This window comes from Miniopterus natalensis, chromosome 14 (assembly GCF_054644295.1).
Source record: "Miniopterus natalensis isolate mMinNat1 chromosome 14, mMinNat1.hap1, whole genome shotgun sequence".
NCBI lineage: Eukaryota > Metazoa > Chordata > Mammalia > Chiroptera > Miniopteridae > Miniopterus > Miniopterus natalensis.
In genome coordinates, this window is record NC_142094.1 from 44,389,552 (window position 1) to 44,408,294 (window position 18,743).

An 18,743-nucleotide genomic window follows, 5' to 3' on the forward strand; every position below is an offset into this window, starting at 1 on the left:
CCGTTCACACGGACGGCCTGAGCAGCTCATCTCAATGGGACCCTTCGCTGATGGGAAGCCACAGCTCCTGTGGGAGGTCTGCGTGGTGAGCTGTATGGCTGAGGCGTTTGGCATAAGTTGATTAAACCTGTCTATTTATTACTACTTTTTTGTTATTTGGAAAATTAAAAGCTTCTTTTATTTCTACCTCACTTAAAAGGTGGTTGGGTTTTCCCCCCCCCCGTTTCCAGGTGAAAACAAGTCACCTCCTCGCCCATGTGGCTTGAATCACTCAGACTCGCTCAGTCGAAGTGACCGGATGGACGCAATCACACCTTCGTTGGGGAGCAGCAATAATCAGCTCAACTCTTCATTCCTTCAAGTGTACATCCCTGATTACTCAGTGCGCGCCCTTTCTGATCTCCAGTTTGTTAAGGTAAGAGCAGAGAGAGCTGCTTGGCTGGACCTGGCAGTTCAAGGTCAAGTCCACAGCCCACCGTTTGGCTCCCCAGCCCCTCCACTGAGCTTCCCCTTGTCATTTTGTGGTGCCCTGCCTCCAACTACTGTGCCCAAGACTCAGGTGGGGAAAAACATTTATCTCCTTTGCTCTGTCAAATGAGTTGCCATTGTGTCCGGGGGTGAGAGCTGGAGAGCTAAGGAACAGAATCAACCTTTTCCAACAAGGCTTCATGAGCTCAGGGCTCCAGTGGCTCTGGTTGGCCCCGAAAGGGCAGAGGTCGGAGACTCGGAAGACTGGCCAGGATGGAGTGGGAAGAGCCCTCCACTTACCTTCTGCCTGGGAGACGGGGTTCTTTTCTTAGTCTGAAATAAAGATGTCCTTTGGAGAATGAGCCAGCTTTAGCTGATAGAAGCCTAGCTCCATTTTCTAGTCTTTGTGAGACAAAATTTGGAAATGGCTTAAATCAGCAAAAGCTGACTTGTTAATCAGAGTCAACTTGGACTTTAAAAAGTGGCTCAGTTTGGCAGCTCTTCCTCCTGGGATCATGCCCGTGGCTTACCCCTACCCCTCCCCTCCCCTCCAGGAACCGTTACCTTTACCTTCCTCTCTCCTGAGCTCCCAGGGCCTTTCTTTTGCCTCTGTAACTTGCTTCCTGAGCCCATTCCTTCTACAGCTCCCTCCTACTACCTCTGTGACTTTCTAAATAAATATTCTCTTATTAAAAAAGTGGCTGTTTGTACTCCAGGATGACTTTCTCCTAGAAAAACGACTAGGGGCCTTTCGGGGGACTTAACGTGTAATACGATGTCCAGACGAGAACCTAAAACTAAGCATTATCTTGGTTTGTTTTCTGTACCATCTTCTGGCCCCAGATCTCAAGACAGCAATACCAAAATGCCTTGATGGCATCCCGGATGGACAAAACTCCTCAGTCTTCAGACAGTGAAAACACTAAAATTGAATTGACTCTTACGGAGCTGCACGATGGGTTGCCAGACGAGACGGCCAACCTGCTCAATGAACAGAACTGTGTGACGCACACCAAGGCCAACCACAGCCTACACAGCGAAGGCGCCATCTAGGGCGCGCGCGGCCCTCGCCCCCACTCCCAAGGCCCGGGCCAGGCCGTGGCCTTGCCTCTGTCTGACAGTGAACCCCCTTAGTGTGAGCTTGTGTGCCATGCTGCGTCCTGCAACATCCTGAGACCAAAGACTTTGTCCCTTCCTGGAAGCAGCAGAGGAGGTCGGCGAGGGCAGGAATGGAGACTAGAGCTGGAGATCGACAGCTGGGGTGTGGCGTTCGAGATTTTGGAAATGAACTTCCACCCAAATAGAATCATGTTTATTTTTTCAGCTGTATCTTTTATTATTCACTCTCCTCCTTCCTTGATTTGCATGAAGTTGAAAATTGTTGGGGTTTATTTTTTTCAAGAGATCATGTTTTAAAAAAGTGTCTTTTGCAGAGTTTTAAGTTGTTCTGCCTGAACTCTGCTGTGACCCATGATGTGGCCCTAATAGGATGGACTTGCCCCTCCCTTGGCCCTCCATGGCCCTCCCAGCGAGGGGCCCCCTTCCTCCATGCCCCAGCTGGTGTCGCTGTCGAACTTGAAGGATGAATGAAGAAAACCCTGTTGCTGCAGACCTGCCAAGTCTGTGACATTGCAGGGTGGAGCCTGCACGGGGACCTGCAGTCACCTCTCTGAGCTCAGTGTTGTTTTAAGTTAATGTTTAACTGTGTCCCTTTCCCTCAGAAAGGTTTAACATTTGCTTGGAATGTGATTTTGCCCCCACTCTTAAGGAATTTTTATCACCAAAATGAATGTTAATGAATTTTAAGCCCATGGTTTATCATTGGCAAGAAACAAGGTGACTTCACCCCGACATTCCGACAGCCTGGGACCTCCTCCCGGCCCCAGCTTACAGAGCGCCGTCACCCACCTCCCTGTCCCGCTCCTTAACCGAGATGCTGCTACACAGATGCCAAACGGAAACCTTCCCGGGAGTGACCACGTGGCTGGAGCTCAGGCCCCGCCCCCGCCCTGGGGGGGGTGATCGGCAGGCGAGAGCCGACCTTCCAGCCCCCGCTCTTTGCTCCACCCCAGAGGCGTTTCTAAGCCTATATATTTAAAAGAGGGCACTTTGGGGACTGCCAGCCCCACCCCGCTTTCCAGGGAGCCAACTGTCCCTCTTCCCTTGTGTCCCTGGGCCTGTGGGGCCAGGTCGTGGCTGTGTGTGTGTGTGTGTCCCCGGGGCCTCTGTGCCTCCCACCTCAGACGCGGTCCACGCCAGAGAGGCTGCCTGTACAGCCGGGGTCAGTTTGGCCCTGGACAGGGATTCAGAAACCAAATGTGTGTTGTGGCCATTTCATGTGTGTCTCTGTCTTATTTTAATACCAAATTCATCACGTGTAGAGAAATTAGTGTCAGGAGGTATCCCCTGAGTGCCTCAATTCTTAACTCTTGTCTGCGTTTTAAGTGTTAGCCTAAGGGATATGTGCATTTTGTTGGCAACATTCTTACACTGAAGTGAATTCCTACTGACCAGTTTCCGTATAGCAATGTCAGTCCCCACTGCAGCCAGTCACTAGCCAAGACAGCATTGTCTCCGTTGGGTCCCACTGAATGAAGGGAAGCCCCGGGGCTTAGCAGCAGTTGGCTTCTCCCTCCTCGTGGTAGGAGTGCGCACCCGGCTGGCGCTGCAGGTGGGAGCTGTGCTTGGGGGGTAACCAGCAACGTGCTGGCGTGTCTTCAGGCCAGCAGTTTGGTGGTGCCAGTGTGATATGCACACTGGCGAGTATTTCCTCTGGGGTGTCAGTCCTGGAGTGTCTTCCTCAGAAGGTGCCATGTCCTAGTGAGGGAAGTACTGGCCTCATCTCGTGGTGGAGGGTCACAGGGGTGCCCCCTAAGGGGCTGAGTGGCCTGCTGCTGGCACCCAATCTGCCACCATGGGATGGAGCGTCCACCATGTAGCTTGATGTTAATGGAACATGCACCATGGGGGGGAGGTCTTTTTATAAACATCTGTCTGAATTTAAATCTCAGTTTATTAAGATGCATCTAGCTGAGCACAACCTCAGGACGACAGGAACTGGGACTATCTGTAGGGTGTGCAGAAATGAGTGTGCCCTGGAGTATGGATGGGCCTTGCAAGGGGAGGAGGCTTCTTCCCCAACAGCCATGGCACTCTCTTGGCCCAGGCAGCACTTGCCTCCCCTGTGGTCTGGTGGAGCCTGGCCTGCCGTGCCGAGGCGACTCTGGCCTTCAGGATCTTGGCCCATCAGCCTGTCCTGGCATATCTGCTCCCCACAGCCCGTCTCAGGGTGCCTTGCTACTACTGGAAGGAGCCTCTGGCATCAGTTACCGTGTCAGATCTTTTTCAGAGCCCCCCTGTTCCTTTCTTGAGTCCTGACGCTCAGTGAGTGCAGGCCGTGGAGAAAGGATTGATTCCAGCTGCTGCCTCCTCGACTTCAGGGAGACACAGATGACTTCTCAGTACTGTCTCACCTGCTCAGGTGGTGGCTTTTTGTCTTCTCTATAAAGGAGCTGGCAGGGGTGGCTTTGCAGTGGGGCGCCCAGCGGACAAAAGTTTAACCTCCCGAGTTTGTATGTTTCTGTGAACCACTCTTTACTTTTGACTGTCCACACTGCTTCCTAACAGCAGAGAATACAAAATAACGCCTGTCTGGTCCCTAAAGGAATGAAGGCTAGCATTTGGCTATAGTTACATCTGCTTTGGGGAATGCTCGAGACCCTCCAAATAACAGTGTCTGAGTGACCAGATTTCTTTTCCAGGCCCCTTTCCCTCTGGAAACTAACTTCAGGCTGTTGAAGGAGAAACACTGGCTCACTGCTTCTCCGGGCGGCAGCAGAGTGATCGTGGCTTAGAAGGTCTATGCAATTCCTGTCTATAAAGTAAACGGGAGTCAGGCAGAGAAGGACTGTCGAAGAGTTCAGATCTCGATGTGTAGTGGCCAGTCCTTAGCATCGTTGTCGGTCGTCCTTTCCTGGGGCTGCTGGCTTTGTAAGCGTGGAGGGTAGAGGGCTGTGTAGCAGATGCAGGTCCTGGGGTCCTGAATTCTGCTGGAGCCCTTGTTGTCAGACTCAGGGCCTCTCTCTCTCCATGGCCTCTGTGGCCCCTGCTGCAGAACCTCTTCCTAAGCAGCCACTCTGGTGTCCCAAAGGTTCCACATGGAACTGGATTGAGTATCCAGATGTTCCCAGGACTGTCTGCTCTCTCTTTATACAGTGGTACCTTGGTTTTCTAATGTAATCCGTTCTGGAAGACCATTTGAGTTCTGGAATGTTGGAAAACCGAGGGATCAACAGCTGGCAGCCAGGCCTCAGGATCTTGAGCTCAGCAAAAGCCGTGAAATGTTCGACTTCCGAGGCGTGTTCAAAAACCAAAATGGTTGTCAGAGGAGACATTCGAAAACCGAGGTACCACTGTAAATGAAAGTGGCTTTTTCCTACTGCCTTAGAGCTTCTCTCCCTTTATTTCTCTGTTTTATATTCATCAAGAAAGTCCAAAATCATGTATTTAAACTCTTAGGAAAACAAATCCTTAAGATTTGTTCCTGGATATTGGGTGCTAATCAACTAGCTTAAGCCTTGATTCTTACAGAGCTTGAATTTGAAAGGGCACCTGTTCAGCTCTGTTCTTCCCTCCTTCCTCACGTCCCTTCCCGAGATAGCTCAGTGCCCATGCCAACGTAGTCGTAGTCGGCTTCCCCAAGTGGGAGGGAGTAGGGCATCTTACCATTTTTCTACTGTTATTTCAAGGAACTTGTGTGCAAATGATGAATGCAGAACTCTACACTATTACTAGGAACATTTACTGTGAATATATTTTTACCTGTGCTAACCCCAGGACCATACGACTAAAGGGCCAACTTTTTCAAGTCGAGGAAAATAGTGACAGATACAAGTAGAATTGCATTTTCCCTAGGAAATGAAGCAACAGGTTTTGGACTAAGCAGGTACCATGAACTTCTGCTCTCAAATTCTCTCAGGTTGAGAAGCAGACCTAAGAAGGCTATAGCTGATTGAGCCTGTGTCCTGGCTGGTCAGAAACAAAAGCAAAAATACCCAACCCTGTTATCTGAAAACCAGCCAGGGATCTGTGGCTATCTCTGCCTTTCCCGGGCCAGGAGACCAAGATGCCTCCAGTGTTCCCCGGGGTGACCCCAGGCAGAGGACTCACCTAGGCTGGCACAGGAAGTGCTCACCTTGTTCCCTGAAATTTCAAGCAAGAGGCCACCAGGGAGGGTTGGCTTGGTGCACATCTGATGACCCAAGCTCACTGTTGGCAGGGACAGAGGGAACAACTCCCCTCAGCCTTGATCCCAGAGACAGGTTTCTCTTGCAAGGGGTAAGAACTCGAAGGCTGGCAGTGTAGGGTGTGGAGGCCTCCTACTGTGCCCGCTTTCCTACTGCGGACACAGGCTCTTGTCCTGGGTCAGGTTTCATTCCATTGTGTTCTGAGCTAGTGGTGCTTCTGTCCAGCAAGGTTATCTGGGTCAGTTGTAGGTTAACTTAGAAGCAGGAGGGACTTGGAAAGTTCAGTATGAAAGTGATTTGGGAATTCAGAAAGTTTTGATGCAAATTTATCAATGAGCAAACTACTCAGTGAGTTTTTATACCTCAGGGCCTTTTCCAGATCTTTCTCTTTTCATATTTCTGTTGTATTCAAGTGGGCTGATAGGAGGGGAGAGGACAGTTCAGAGAATTCTAAGCCGAGGTTCATGTCTCCGTTTGAGGGTGGGTGGTGTACCCAGGCCCAGCTTGGGGATGTTACCATCCAAGACTGTGACAGTGGGCCTTCATCCCCTAGGGCTAACAGGTATTCCTTCTGCAGTGAATGCTTTCTTGCTGGTTTTCCTTCTGCCCTGTCTGGTCAGCCCTGAGGACAGGAGGGAGGAGATGGCAGGTCATCGCAACTGCGGAGCTTACAGCAGCTTTCCTCCCACCATCTTGGGCTGGGGACCTTTTCTTCTTAGATCTTTGTGGTTGGCTCTGCTCAAGTGCGCTCTCTCTCAGTATGTGCTAGAGCCACTCACATCATCTCACTAGAATTGTCTTAAATATCTTTTGCTGGGAAATACCAGGCTATCCTTGAAGCAACATGGAAATGAAGGTTCTAGTGGCACAAGAGTCAAGTTCTAAGCATTTGTATGCCAAGGTTCCTCTGTACACAGAGCCGGTACATACTATAAGACTTGAGTGAATACATGTTTTCGAGTTTTAATACCTAGGGGCATATTAAACGTGAACAAATTGGAAGAATGGGAGTAGTCTTGCCTCACTCGGCAGGTTATCTTCTGGCATTTGCCCACCCACATCCGACTAACGGATTCACTCAGAAAGTCATTCTTTTGGGGCCAGACTCTTCAGATTCACCCTGGAGAGAACTATCAAGTGGACCTGGTGGGGTTTGGGTTCCCTTTTTGATGGAGGCCTGGGCCCCTTGGGTATAAACAGCGGGTCTCAGGCTTCCAGAGCAGAAAGGAGTGGGGAAGGCTGCAGGACTCACTCCCCAGAGTGCCCCAGCCTAGCTTCTGATTATTACTGCTGTGCCTGGTCTACTGTGAAGGTAGAGTGGATCAGTCCAGCCATTGGCCTTTCTTGTTTCTGGAGTCCTTTAAACTACAGATGTATATGCTTTATTTTATATTATTTATTATGTACATATGCCTTTACTGTTAGTACATCGTCTGTGACTAATGAGATGTGTTCTGGAGCCCTTCACCCATGGAGCCTAGGGCTCTGCTGTCCCTTAAAGTGGATGAGAAGGCAGCAGTTTTGTTTTTGTTTTATCTTAAACAGGTTGCTGCTCTTCCGTTGGTCCTAGCATCCCTGGCCCCTTTTATTGGGACCATCTCTTTCCTATGACCAGTGTTTGGGGTGAGGCTGGAGGCAGATCTCCTACCTGTGGCAGGGCTTCTCAAGTACCTCCATGAAACACTTTAGAGGTGGTTTCCTGGTGACTGGGCCTATTCTCTACGTAGTGATATAGCATGGCCGGGAGACCAGAGCCTTCCTCCCTCCCTCCCTCCCAAGCCAGGGCAGTAACCTGGCCCTCCATCAGTGATGGCCTCTTAGTTCCCACCCTTGGATTATAGAATCCCTCTCTGGACCGTGGAAGCTGCCTACCCATCTGGGCTTCTAATATGCCTTTTCTTGGTTTTGAGGCCCAATGCCGACATTGCCTTGGCCCTCAAATAAGACCCTGCTCTGATTTTCATCCCCTCAGCCTTTACTCACTGTATCATAGTGTACATTTCATGCTTTTTAGCAGTGAAGTTTTCTGAACACAGTATTCAGAGCTGTGTACATAAACCTAAAGCACAAGTGACATGTATAGGTTTTATGAGCGGATTGTCATAATGAATGCATTTTATAACTCAAATGTTGTAGATTTACAATCTCTCCTATTTATTTTGTACCAATTTATTTTGTAAATTTTGTGATTGTTTTAAAAGGTTTTTGTTCATTTCTATTCTATTTAGATAAATGATTTTCTGTTCACCCTTCTAGCAGGTGTGTGTTCCCTCTTTCCCCTTTCATCTATGCAACACCAGCCTGGGTGCCCTGCCCACTTGCTTGGCTTTACTGGTGGGAAAGTTGGAAATCAGCTGTCAGCATGGTAACACAGCAGGGCGTTTCCTTTGGACATCTTATCACAAAGTCACATGTTAAAAGAGAAGTGGGTGCTAGAACTGTGCCTCCAATGTGCAACCTGGTACAGCCAATGCCAGGGCGTGTTCCTTTGCAAGGACTGTAACCTGTCCCCCATCAGTTTTAGGTCAGGACACTGAGGGTATCCAAATTTGCCCAAGAAATCTGCTGCTCAGTCACCAGTAACACATTTCAGCTGGGCAAATATCTAAGCTGTTTTTGCCTAGGCCAGGCAGAGGACCTCATTCAAGCCTCTCAACTGGCTCTCGCAGATGAAAACGGCTGTGGGGCCTCTGCCGCACAAAGCCCGGGGAGAAGGGCTGGGCGGGCAGGGCTGGGCGCGCGCCAGGATTCAGCCGCGTGCACTCCTCGGGCACCCAGTGTGTGGTCCACGGCCTCTCCCACTTCTTTCCAAGGCTTCTAGCCCTCCTTCCCCTCCTCACGGATGTCACCAGACCCTGAAGAGCTTCTGGTCATGGTTCACAGGTGACCCATTTCTAGACCACATCTCTTTGGGATCCTTACTTCCTCCACTCGTCGTCTCTACTTTCCAAAGAGGACTGAGCTCTGAGAACTGAGCCCCTTGATGTCTGGTCCCTTATTTCCCCCACCATTGTCATTTATGGCATTTGTGGTCTATCTTCCTTACACTTACCCTGTGGATGAAGACATTCCGTAAAGACTGGCTCAAGACACTGCCTGACCTAACCGCCAGCCCACCTCCCATCACTGTCCCCGATTTCTCTGAGAAGGTGGACCTGAGTTTCCGTGAAGCGTCACCTTCTCAGAGCCTGTCTGCTTTCCTTAGGAGCAGAGCAGGAAGCCAGCCGGCCAGGGAAGGAGTGACGTCGCCAGCGCACCCACACCCAGCTGATCGCTCTTACTTTACCCACTTTGTCTCAATGAGCGCTCAGCTCAAATCAGGAAACTCTCCAAGGAAAACAGGCGAATTTTCCTGTGAGATGAGATTTGCCTAAGTTTTCTGTCTACATCCGTGGAGTACCCACGGTTCACTTCCAAGCTTTACTGTGAAAAAAGCTCTGGGGTTTCAGTTTCATATAACAAATTGTACTCCCCAGGATGTCTTAGCTCAGCACTTCTGAGGACACAGTTCCTGGAGGATCTCGCAGAGAGTGTACAGACTGAATGACCTTTTCATAGCTTCAGGTTGATTTCTGAAAACTTATTGTATCCTTTCTGAAGGTAATTCAATTTAATATAGGTGATTCCTTATTAAAGTCGGTGTGGCTCAGTGGTTGAGGGTCTACCCATGAACCAGGAGGTCACGGTTTGATTCATGGCACATGCCTGGGTTTTGGACTCGATCCCCAGTAGGGGGACCATGCAGGAGGCAGCCAACCAATGAGTCTCATCATTGATGTTTCTCTCTCCCTCCCTCCCTGATATGAATAAAAACACATTTTAAAAAATAAGTTGAATTATGTTGGCTAGTAAGCTTGCTTTCTTTGTGTAACTTTTATCATTTCCCCTCCAAGATCTTCACATCTGTGCTCTTCCTTTCAAGAAATCTCAGAACAAAGGAATGTTGTAGGGCCCTTTTCTCTGTGACATTCTGGGGCATGCCATCTCCTCCCCTGGTGGGTGATCGTGAGGCCTAAGGATACTGGGAGGGTTCAGTTGCCAGAATTATTTGTTAAAATGCTTTCCTGTCAGCATCATCACTGTGAAGCAAACAGTAGGCCAACACAAGGCAGTAATTTCTAGATTGAGCAGCTTCTCTCCTACAATTCTGTTACATCAGTACTTTGAGGGCGATGAGTCCAAACATGAAGGTACTTGCTTCAGGATACCCACACCCACAATTCAGATGACCTCTGGTGAGACTCTTCTCTCCAGAAAGACTGGACAGTTAATGAACATTTTTCTTTGCTGGGAAGGTCTGGTTGGCAAATCTTCTTTCTCAGGATCCAGGAACTTGAGACTTGAGGACTATTGCTTTCATGGGAAGAACGAGCACTTGGCCGCTTAGGCTCCGTGTGTGGGGGTTTATCTTGGCCCAGGCTCTTCAGGCCTTGTGTATAGCCCTGGCTAGATATGACTTTGGGGAGAGCAAGCATTTGGGGACATACTTGTACCTTTGGTTCACAAAGCAATCTGTCTAATCCACCTTCTAGTAATAAAATGGAACAAAGGGTATCTTATTTTGTGGTAAGAAACATAAAGTTGGTAAATACAGATTACTTAGGCTTGCAGTACCAGAGTCAGCAAGCTTGAGATGAAATGTTCTGTGTTTAATTGGGAGTACGTCTTGTGTTAAAGCTCTTCAGACAGATTTAACCACTGTGTATATTTCATTTTTGAAACTACATACCTTTGTTGAAATAAGCCAGATGGTTGTGGCCTTGGAGTGAAGATACTGTGCCCAAGTTTGGGGAAACATGGTTGAGGCAATCAGGTTAAGTAGAAGAGTTGCCTTGTTCATTCCGTAAACAAGGCCATTCTTTTATGATGTGTTTTCTGCTATTCCTACATACTCGGCAGTGAGAACAGTGTGGAACGCTGCTCCTGTTAGTGGAGGCGAGGGTGGGACGCCAGGAGTTACTCTAGGTCACCCAGCTCTGCTTCCTGGGTGCTGTGCGTGTGCGTGTCCTCTGCTTGTTGGTGGTACTGCACTATTTTTCTTCTGTTTTCAAGGCTGCTTAGGTAGCTCCATGGTTAAGAATTCATTATCAGGGCCTCTTAAAGTTGCATATCATTTGAAATTGTTCCATTTGAGGAAAAACTTTAAGAGCTCTGGACTCGAGTCACCAAGAAAGAATGTCATGAGAAACCTAAGTATTGAGACATAAACTACTAAACCAAGTGAGGAATTGGGCCAGTAACTACAGGCAATAGCTAGATTATAGTTACCATTTTCCCACCATCGAAGAAAGATTAAATAGTTTCCATAACATGGAATGTGGACAAGGCTCCTATCCTAATGCAGACTTAGATATGCAGTTGTCTGTCTCAGGCTATTTGTGGTGAATCAGCAGAGTATTTTTAAATGCTGTTGGCAGCCTTGGAAAAATTGCAAGGCTTTAAACTTGTTGACAAAATATTTCTTAAATAAATAAATCAGATTTAGAAATATCTAAACATGGACAAAGTACTTTTAAATCTGACATGTCACTGCAAGTGGCTTTAAAGTGGTTGCTTAAAAACAATACAAACATGACTAAAGGATTTGTAGCTCTAAGTTATTCTAGTTCTACTAAGAACCACTTCTAAAAGCATCTTTAAAAGGGTAGCTTGAGGGCCTGCTTTCTTATTTTAGGTCTCAGCAGAACTATGAATATGGTAGAACATCTAAGGTCTAAACAGAACACAACTTTCTTGGCTCTAATGGACTTTTCTGAATACACCATCTGAGCTTTAACTGACCATCTTTGTAGAGATGAGTACCTGGGGCAAGTCTTCTTGCGGAGGAAACCTAGCAGGGCTGGAGTGTGCTGTTCCTGACGAGCTGCTGGCTGTGTCAGGGCCCCTGTTAGCCTATACATGCCCTAAGATTGGGAGTTCAGTCTAGCACCCAAAAAGTGGTACCTGGTACTTTTACAAAGCCTGAACATAAGTGGTGTTTTTTAAATACCAGGAAAGAAATTCTGAAAAGAGTTGGGAGATCTGTCTTCTCACAGTCTAAAATGCCTCAGGTTTTAAAAAAGGGGGGAGGGAAGATTATACTTTTTAAGTTCAGCTTCCTTTAACTACTGGCAAGAGACACTCGCATTCATGTTTTAACAAGCCTAACTGCAGCTGCCCTGAGTGCCTGCCTATGGACCACTTACTCCCCAGCACATTCTCCTAACAAGAATAGTACACAGCGAAGCAACACTGTTCTGGATCTTAGACTCTCATGGAATCTGAGCTCTTTAAAATGTATTTTGGTGGCCCCGAAGAAAGCTGTAACCAGCAGTGGAATTCTTACTGATTCTAATTGTTTTGCACTTCTCAGTCTTTGGACCCACTGCCAGAGAGACATCTGACTAAAAAGAGACTATTACATTGATAAATTCTTATGTGGACAACAATACAAAAAGTGTGGTAAATTAAAGCTAATTGTTCATGCTAGTCCTTGCTGTAAAAGGGAAGGTATGTAAATTTACTATTATAAGTTAGCTCTGTAGTTAAAACAATTCAGAAATTCTTTGGCTTTGTGAAAACTTAAGACCATGTGTAAACTAGGCAACATCTCTATCTTGAGTAAATAGCTGGGGTGACCATAAACATATTTCTAAAATGTAAAGCAAGACAGTATGTTGCTATTTCCAATAGCATTTCTAACGTGATACTTTAACAGTAGCACATATTCCTAATAGATACCAGTTAGAATGTATGTTTCCTAAAGTGACTTGGTGCAGAGCCATAGATATTGAAAGTGCTGAGGCAATACGGCCTTAGCTAAATTACTGTGTTCCCTACCTATATAATGATTTTTAAAAAGGAAGCCTTACCTCACAGTCCTGTACCTAAAAACTTTCCATGAAAAAACTGAGGCCTATTTAAGTGCTATAAATTGAACCATTAGTCATGCTACACTATATTTCTTTTGAGAAGAGAATGTCAAATCGATCTCACTAAGCTAAACCTAAACCCAACAGTTATTATTATTACAGCTGTGCTACAGAAGGGGTCAAAGTCAGTCATAGAAATATTATACTTTATTGAATTCTAGAGCAGCTAATCTACCCTCCCAATGTTAACAATGACAATAAGAATGAAAGAAATATATGAAGGTTAAAGTAAGAGTCTACACCACTGTTAAAAATGTTGTAACGACTTTCACTGCACTGGGAGGCAGTTACACCTCCTACAGTATACAGTAATGACCCATTCTTGTTCAAAACAACAAGAAGTGATTTCACTTGGGATTCTGAAGCGAATTTATTCACACAGATCGTGCCCTCTGCTTTAGTAAGGTTCTGGCTTACAGAGCCCACTTTCCATCTCAGCCTGCTTGACACTGAAATTCAGCGTTCAGCTCGAGGACAGAGGGCTGGATTTGGCAGCCTGAGCCACACGATACAGCCCACACCAGACGTTCACTCAGTTCTGCTGTAATACAAGGTTCCTCCTTTTCTTTTGGGGGGCTTGCTCCTTTGTCCTTTTTTAGCTAAATTCTTCCTATAGATTTATCCCAGATGAGAGAAAAAAAAGTTTTTTGAAGAACAAATAAGCTTTTTTGGTATCAATCACAGAACTATAGAAATAGATGAAGACTTCTGCCTCAAAATGAGATCTCTGCAGTCCACTCCAGATCAGCCCTATGGCAAGCAGGAACACTTTTGCAAAGCCACTGATGGACAACAGCCTTACCAGAGTCACTGAGGACACTTAAAAGCTTGTAAAAGGAACCTTGACCTTGAAAGAAGACTACATTTGATCATGGAAACAATATATTTCTCCACTGATATACAATACTAAGTAATGCACTGAAAACGACGGATTTTGGAGTAAGAGCACAATTTGTAATGTAAGAGCATTTTTGGATCACCTCTTCCCATCACCTTCCTTGTTCCACTCTGAGACCCTTCAACATACTGATGATGAAACAAGACAAGGAAACAGTGTCACAAGCCGCGATGGAGCCATCTGCATGCAGTTCAGCCCAGCTTTTTTCCAATAGACTCCATTACAATTTTGAACCATCTGTAAAGAGTGTACACACAAAACTAAAACAAGTATCTCCCTATGATTAGGATTATCTTAAGGTCTTCAGAAACTTTTCAGATATACCTCTGATGGAGTGCCCCCCTCTAGAACCCAAACAGGGACATGGTATGCTCCTGTGAGTCCTGCAGAACTTGTTTAATGGGTGCTCGGGGTTTCGCTTTTCCTCCTTATTCTTCCTCTTCCTCCTCTTCCTCTTCATCATCATCTTCATCATGGCAGTGCGTAATTTCCTGGGGGGCCAGTGGGAAGAGGTTGGGGGGTTTAATCTCACTAATCGACCGTGTCAACTGGTGCCGCTTGTGGTCAGTATCTTTGAAATCCACTGAGGTACGGTTGCGGGTGGCGAGGGGGGACTCCATCTCGTTGATATCTACGTGTGTGTGTTCCACTGTTGATTCATGAGGCATCTAGAACAAAGTCAGAGGTTCAGAAAGCAGGTGGAGCAAAACAGGTATTTCCCAAATCCCAACCCCGCCCCTTTTTTTTAATAGTTCAAAGATCCTTTAATGGTTCTATCACAGAATTCCAGTAAATCCACTGCATCATTAAGAAAGTTACAAACTTGCATGGTCTTTCTTTTGATTAGCGTTACTTGAAAAATTTCCCACTCCCAACATTGCTCCACCACGTGTGCAAAAAGAGCATGTCCACTTCCACAGGCTCCAGCAATCCGAGTGCCAGCAACCGACCAGGCAATACTGAACATGCTGCCGGCGTTGGGCTTTTCTAAAATATATGACTTCCCAGTTTTATCACAAAAGTGTAGAGTATGAAACAAGCCAACAGCAAATAATTCTCCATCTGGAGCCCAGGCAACTGAGGGAATAGGCTGCTCATGAGGCTGTGAATTGTACAGAGGTCGGCCATAACTATCCCATACCTTATACTTACAGTCTTCACCAGCAGATAAAATTAAATCACTGGCTGAGTTCCAATCTTTTAAAATAATGCCATCATGAGCTTTCCACTGTAAAACTTCAGCATTTGCTTGAAGAGGTTTAATGATCAGCTGCTAGTCTGCTGTGTAAAGAACCTTTCTGAAGCAGGGCCCCATGGCGGTGTTCCTTGCTGAGCTAAGGATGATTTTTATTTGTTCATCTCCAAATCTAACTAAAGCTGTTCCTTCATAATTCCATCTTCCTGAAAGTACTGCTGCTACTCTTCCTACCTTAGAAATCAGCTGAACCCAAAGTTTTCTGCTTGAGTTTGTTTCTTTGTGCCTAAACTTTTTGGAAACCAGTGAAGATCTATTGGGTCAATATAACAGAAAGCGTTACTATTTTACTTGTTTCACTGGTTAAAAACAAGTTCCACTTCATTGTTTGGTGGTGATCACTGCATGAATACAATTCTTGGCAGTAGTCCAGCCCACACAGCTTACTAATTCTTGGTGCTATGGTTCTTTTAAAGTTTCCACTTTCCAGCAAAATTTTAAAATGCTACTTGATTGTATTCACTTAAGTCCCAGGAAAGCGGTAGCGGCTGCTCTCAGAGCTGGGAAGCCTCCCGACCTCCCTGTCAACTTAGTGACTTCTAAGAGCTACCCTCCTCTCCCTCTGTAGGTGGCCGTGCAGAGATGTCTATGATGGACCAGAGGCCAAGCCAGCTTAGACGCTGAAGTGTTCTCCTGGAACACCCTAAAGCCACCTGTATCCTTTTTTCTCCTCAACCCTCAACACTGTGCCCAGATTGTTTACTACAGCCTGAAACTGAGTAAGATGGGAGAGGAGACATCTTTGTTTCCTATCTCACAGCAAAACAGTCCTGAAACATACGTCAGTATCAGAATATAGGAATATAAAAAGCACATTTCTCTCATTTAGTGCTAACAAGAGGAAAGTCATCACCATTCAAACAACCTGTAATAGAGTAGACTTCAGAGCGAAGTTATACTCTGGAACATTCTATCTTGAGAATACTTTCTCAAAGACTCCTTTTTGTACAACCCACCCTTGGGCTTTGCACATTAAGAAAGGAATAATCCACACTCTCCTGTGTCATCCCACAAAGCTGGATGCAGATCTCCGTCCTACAAGTATCTTAACTGTAAATAGCTTACAGCTGCATTAACTCACCAAGACGTGGGCAGCTCTAAAGAGGTAGCTGAATGGGTAATACAGCAGGTTGATGAAAGATGCTGCATAGAGATCAGCATAACGCATCACCTGACTGGCAAAGAGGGTCTGCCTGGAGCCACTGCGAAACAGGCTTCCCATCATCCCATAGCACATGTCCATGTCATGAGTTACTTTCTAAAACAAAGAACAAAATTGTCAGCTTATTCAAAATATATTTATTGAGCAATGGCTATGTTCCACTCCCTGTATAAAATCAGAAACATGAAAATCACTTAAACTTTATTTTGCAAGTTTTCTCCCAAATCGCATTTGGATACCTTAATACGTCTCTGGATGGAGCTAATGTCTGGGCGCTCATTGCTGCTGCTGTCAAGGTGCCTGGAGACAAAAGAAAAACCCAGGGAAAATCTCTAGAAAGGACATCTCTTATACCTAGGTGACTCCCAAAAAGATAGGTGGGTTTTAGGGGGAAAAAATTTAGATTTAAGAAAAAAACTTACTTGTAGAGTTCAGCCAAGAAAATATCCAAGCTCTGAAGCTCTTCAAAAAGTGCTAGTTAAGGTTTGGAAGGAAAAGAAAAATACTTTAAATAAATAAAATAAAAAGCATCCAGTTTTTAACTACTGCTGAAACTATATTAAAAGGTTGCAGATATGACTGGAAAGTAAAGCCATAGGTGAGTATATAAAATAACTTCCTTTGCCCCCTTCAGGAAAACCTACTGCTACGCCCCCTGCAATCTGGCAGCAGATGAACACGGTAACTTCCTCTGCCTTTCTTCCTACTGGAACACCACGGACCACAACTCTTCCAACCAGATGCTGAGTCTAAGCTTACAAAGTGCCAAAATTCACACCCCATCTCAGGTGTGTCAGCAAAGCAAGTATTAACAGAGAATGAAGTGACTTTGGTCCCGAGTTACAAGTCTAGGAAATAGAGCCAAATCAACTGGACTTCTAAAACTTCACAAGTGGGAAGTTGAAAGTGTGGATGGAAGGTTATCCAGAAAACTCCACTGATAAGTACAAACAATACCAACAGCCAGCACCTGCTGTGTGCTTTTTCTGTGTTCCAGCTTTTCTCCACCTGGGTTCCCCAGAAAATTAAGCCTTAATATAATCATTATATATAACATTTTCTTTATCTGCCATCTTTGGGAAAATGGAGAGTCATTCGATTGTCTTCTCTGTTCCATTGTTCAGATGAGGAGCCCTGGTTGAGAAGGGTTATTTGTATCTTCTTATACACCCTCACCTCAGTTGAGTCTCATCAGCTTTATGAGGTAGGCATTACTACCCACATTTTCACATTTGAGGAAATAAAGCAGAGGGGGTCTCAGTAACTTGCCTAAAGGCATGTAGGCATTGCCTTTCACCACACTGTAATGCTAGCTAGGACTGGTTGAAGAACTTATGTGTCAAACATCTTTACATAACTAAATCCACAGCTCATGTTTCAGTGTCCACTGCGTAGCTCAATTCAGATAATGGAATTTGGCTCCATTTTCTACCTCTCAGAAGAGCAAATAAAAAATACCAGGAGGTGATTAACACTCAGAGCCATCAGTGCCCCAGAATCACAGATATGAGCTGGCAGCAGAGAGACTAGAGCTAAGTAGCATGGTTGGACAAATAGGGGACTACAACCAAGAGTGGAGTTCACAGGTTAGCTGCTATTGTAATAGAACGCAGGGAGTAACTTTTTAAATTTCTTTTAATACCTGAGGATATTTTTTTCCATTGCTTTTCACAGAGAGTGGAAGATGGAGAGAGAGAGAGAAACATCAATGTGAGAGAGATACATCAATTGGTTGCCTCCTGCACACACCCCGACGAGGGTCGGGGAATCGAGCCTGAAACCAAGGTACATGCCCCTGGCCGGAATTGAACCCAGGACCCTTCAGTCCCGGGAGGCCAACATTCTAATCACTGAGCCAAACTAGCTAGGGAATGAGTTACATTTTATACTTAAAACTGAAGGGATTCAAGAAGAAAGCTGAACAAGATAATCTCTCATTTCCTCAAATTCTGGACTTTTGTGCAGTATCGGGCTACCTAGGAAGGAGGTATGTAAATATCAGGGCCCATCTGTTGACCACCTCTGACCCCCTGCATACAAAGTAATGGTTCATCGAGGACTGATTCACAGCTGGCTATTTATATAAACTAGCTATGTCAAAGATTTAAGAAATAAATAATGGCTCCTTACAACTCTTATCAGTCCAGACATGAAGCTCCTGTGCAAGTTCAGGAATCACCAAGAAAGTTCGCCACCCTTGTCGTTTCTTTGATTTTAAAATGTCCCCAAAAATGTGATCTCCAATATACAAAATGTCCTTGCCCTTGGCTCCCAACAGATCACAGATTGTATCAGATGAACCTGAAACAATAGAATAAACAATGAGAAAACAAAAATGTCCCCATATTTAAAAAACCAGCATCCCCAGTACCATAACCATAAAATACTGTGTCGATTACTTTTATTCTTACAATTATGTGAGGAACACACTAGAAAAATGGTTCACCTTCCTTAAAGACAAGACCCCACAATTGTCTTTTTCTCATCAGTCTTTTTATTGCCTCTAAGACAAAACCTTTAGCTCCAATGTGCTGACCAGAGCTCTTGATCACCAAAATCCAAGAACAACAAAACTACATGTTCTCAGCTTTAGTAATGACTGTAACCCTCAAAAGTATCACCTCTTTTTCTCATCACAGATCTGCCATTAAGTTTCTCACTCCACAAAATATGCACCTGTGTCCATAGGAGCTCCTTGAGGACCCCTTGAGAACTACCCCAAATGATTCCAGGACACTGAAGAAAAGCCTCAAATAGGTAAAAGAAAGACTAGAGGGGAAAGATCCTTTTAGTGAAAATAAAA

General features: G+C 45.6%; 2 protein-coding genes across 5 annotated transcripts in view; one reads left to right on the forward strand and one right to left on the reverse strand.

The window, feature by feature from the left end:
* The window catches only part of CNNM2 (cyclin and CBS domain divalent metal cation transport mediator 2), a 90,536-nt gene extending 88,216 nt beyond the window's left edge, over positions 1-2,320 (forward strand). For both annotated transcript variants that reach the window (XM_016220008.2, XM_016220009.2), the window contains 2 exons: positions 231-415; positions 1,312-2,320. In XM_016220008.2, the coding sequence (XP_016075494.1) occupies positions 231-415; positions 1,312-1,521 (395 nt within the window). In that variant the 3' untranslated portion in view covers positions 1,522-2,320. The remainder of the gene's footprint in view (positions 1-230; positions 416-1,311) is intronic.
* A 10,437-nt stretch (positions 2,321-12,757) lies between these two features.
* Positions 12,758-18,743, reverse strand: part of NT5C2 (5'-nucleotidase, cytosolic II) — a 74,657-nt gene continuing 68,671 nt past the window's right edge. For all 3 annotated transcript variants that reach the window (XM_087823923.1, XM_087823922.1, XM_016219933.2), the window contains 5 exons: positions 18,071-18,241; positions 16,363-16,414; positions 16,180-16,240; positions 15,860-16,036; positions 12,758-14,191 (listed from right to left, as the gene is read on the reverse strand). In XM_087823923.1, the coding sequence (XP_087680049.1) occupies positions 13,952-14,191; positions 15,860-16,036; positions 16,180-16,240; positions 16,363-16,414; positions 18,071-18,241 (701 nt within the window). In that variant the 3' untranslated portion in view covers positions 12,758-13,951. The remainder of the gene's footprint in view (positions 14,192-15,859; positions 16,037-16,179; positions 16,241-16,362; positions 16,415-18,070; positions 18,242-18,743) is intronic.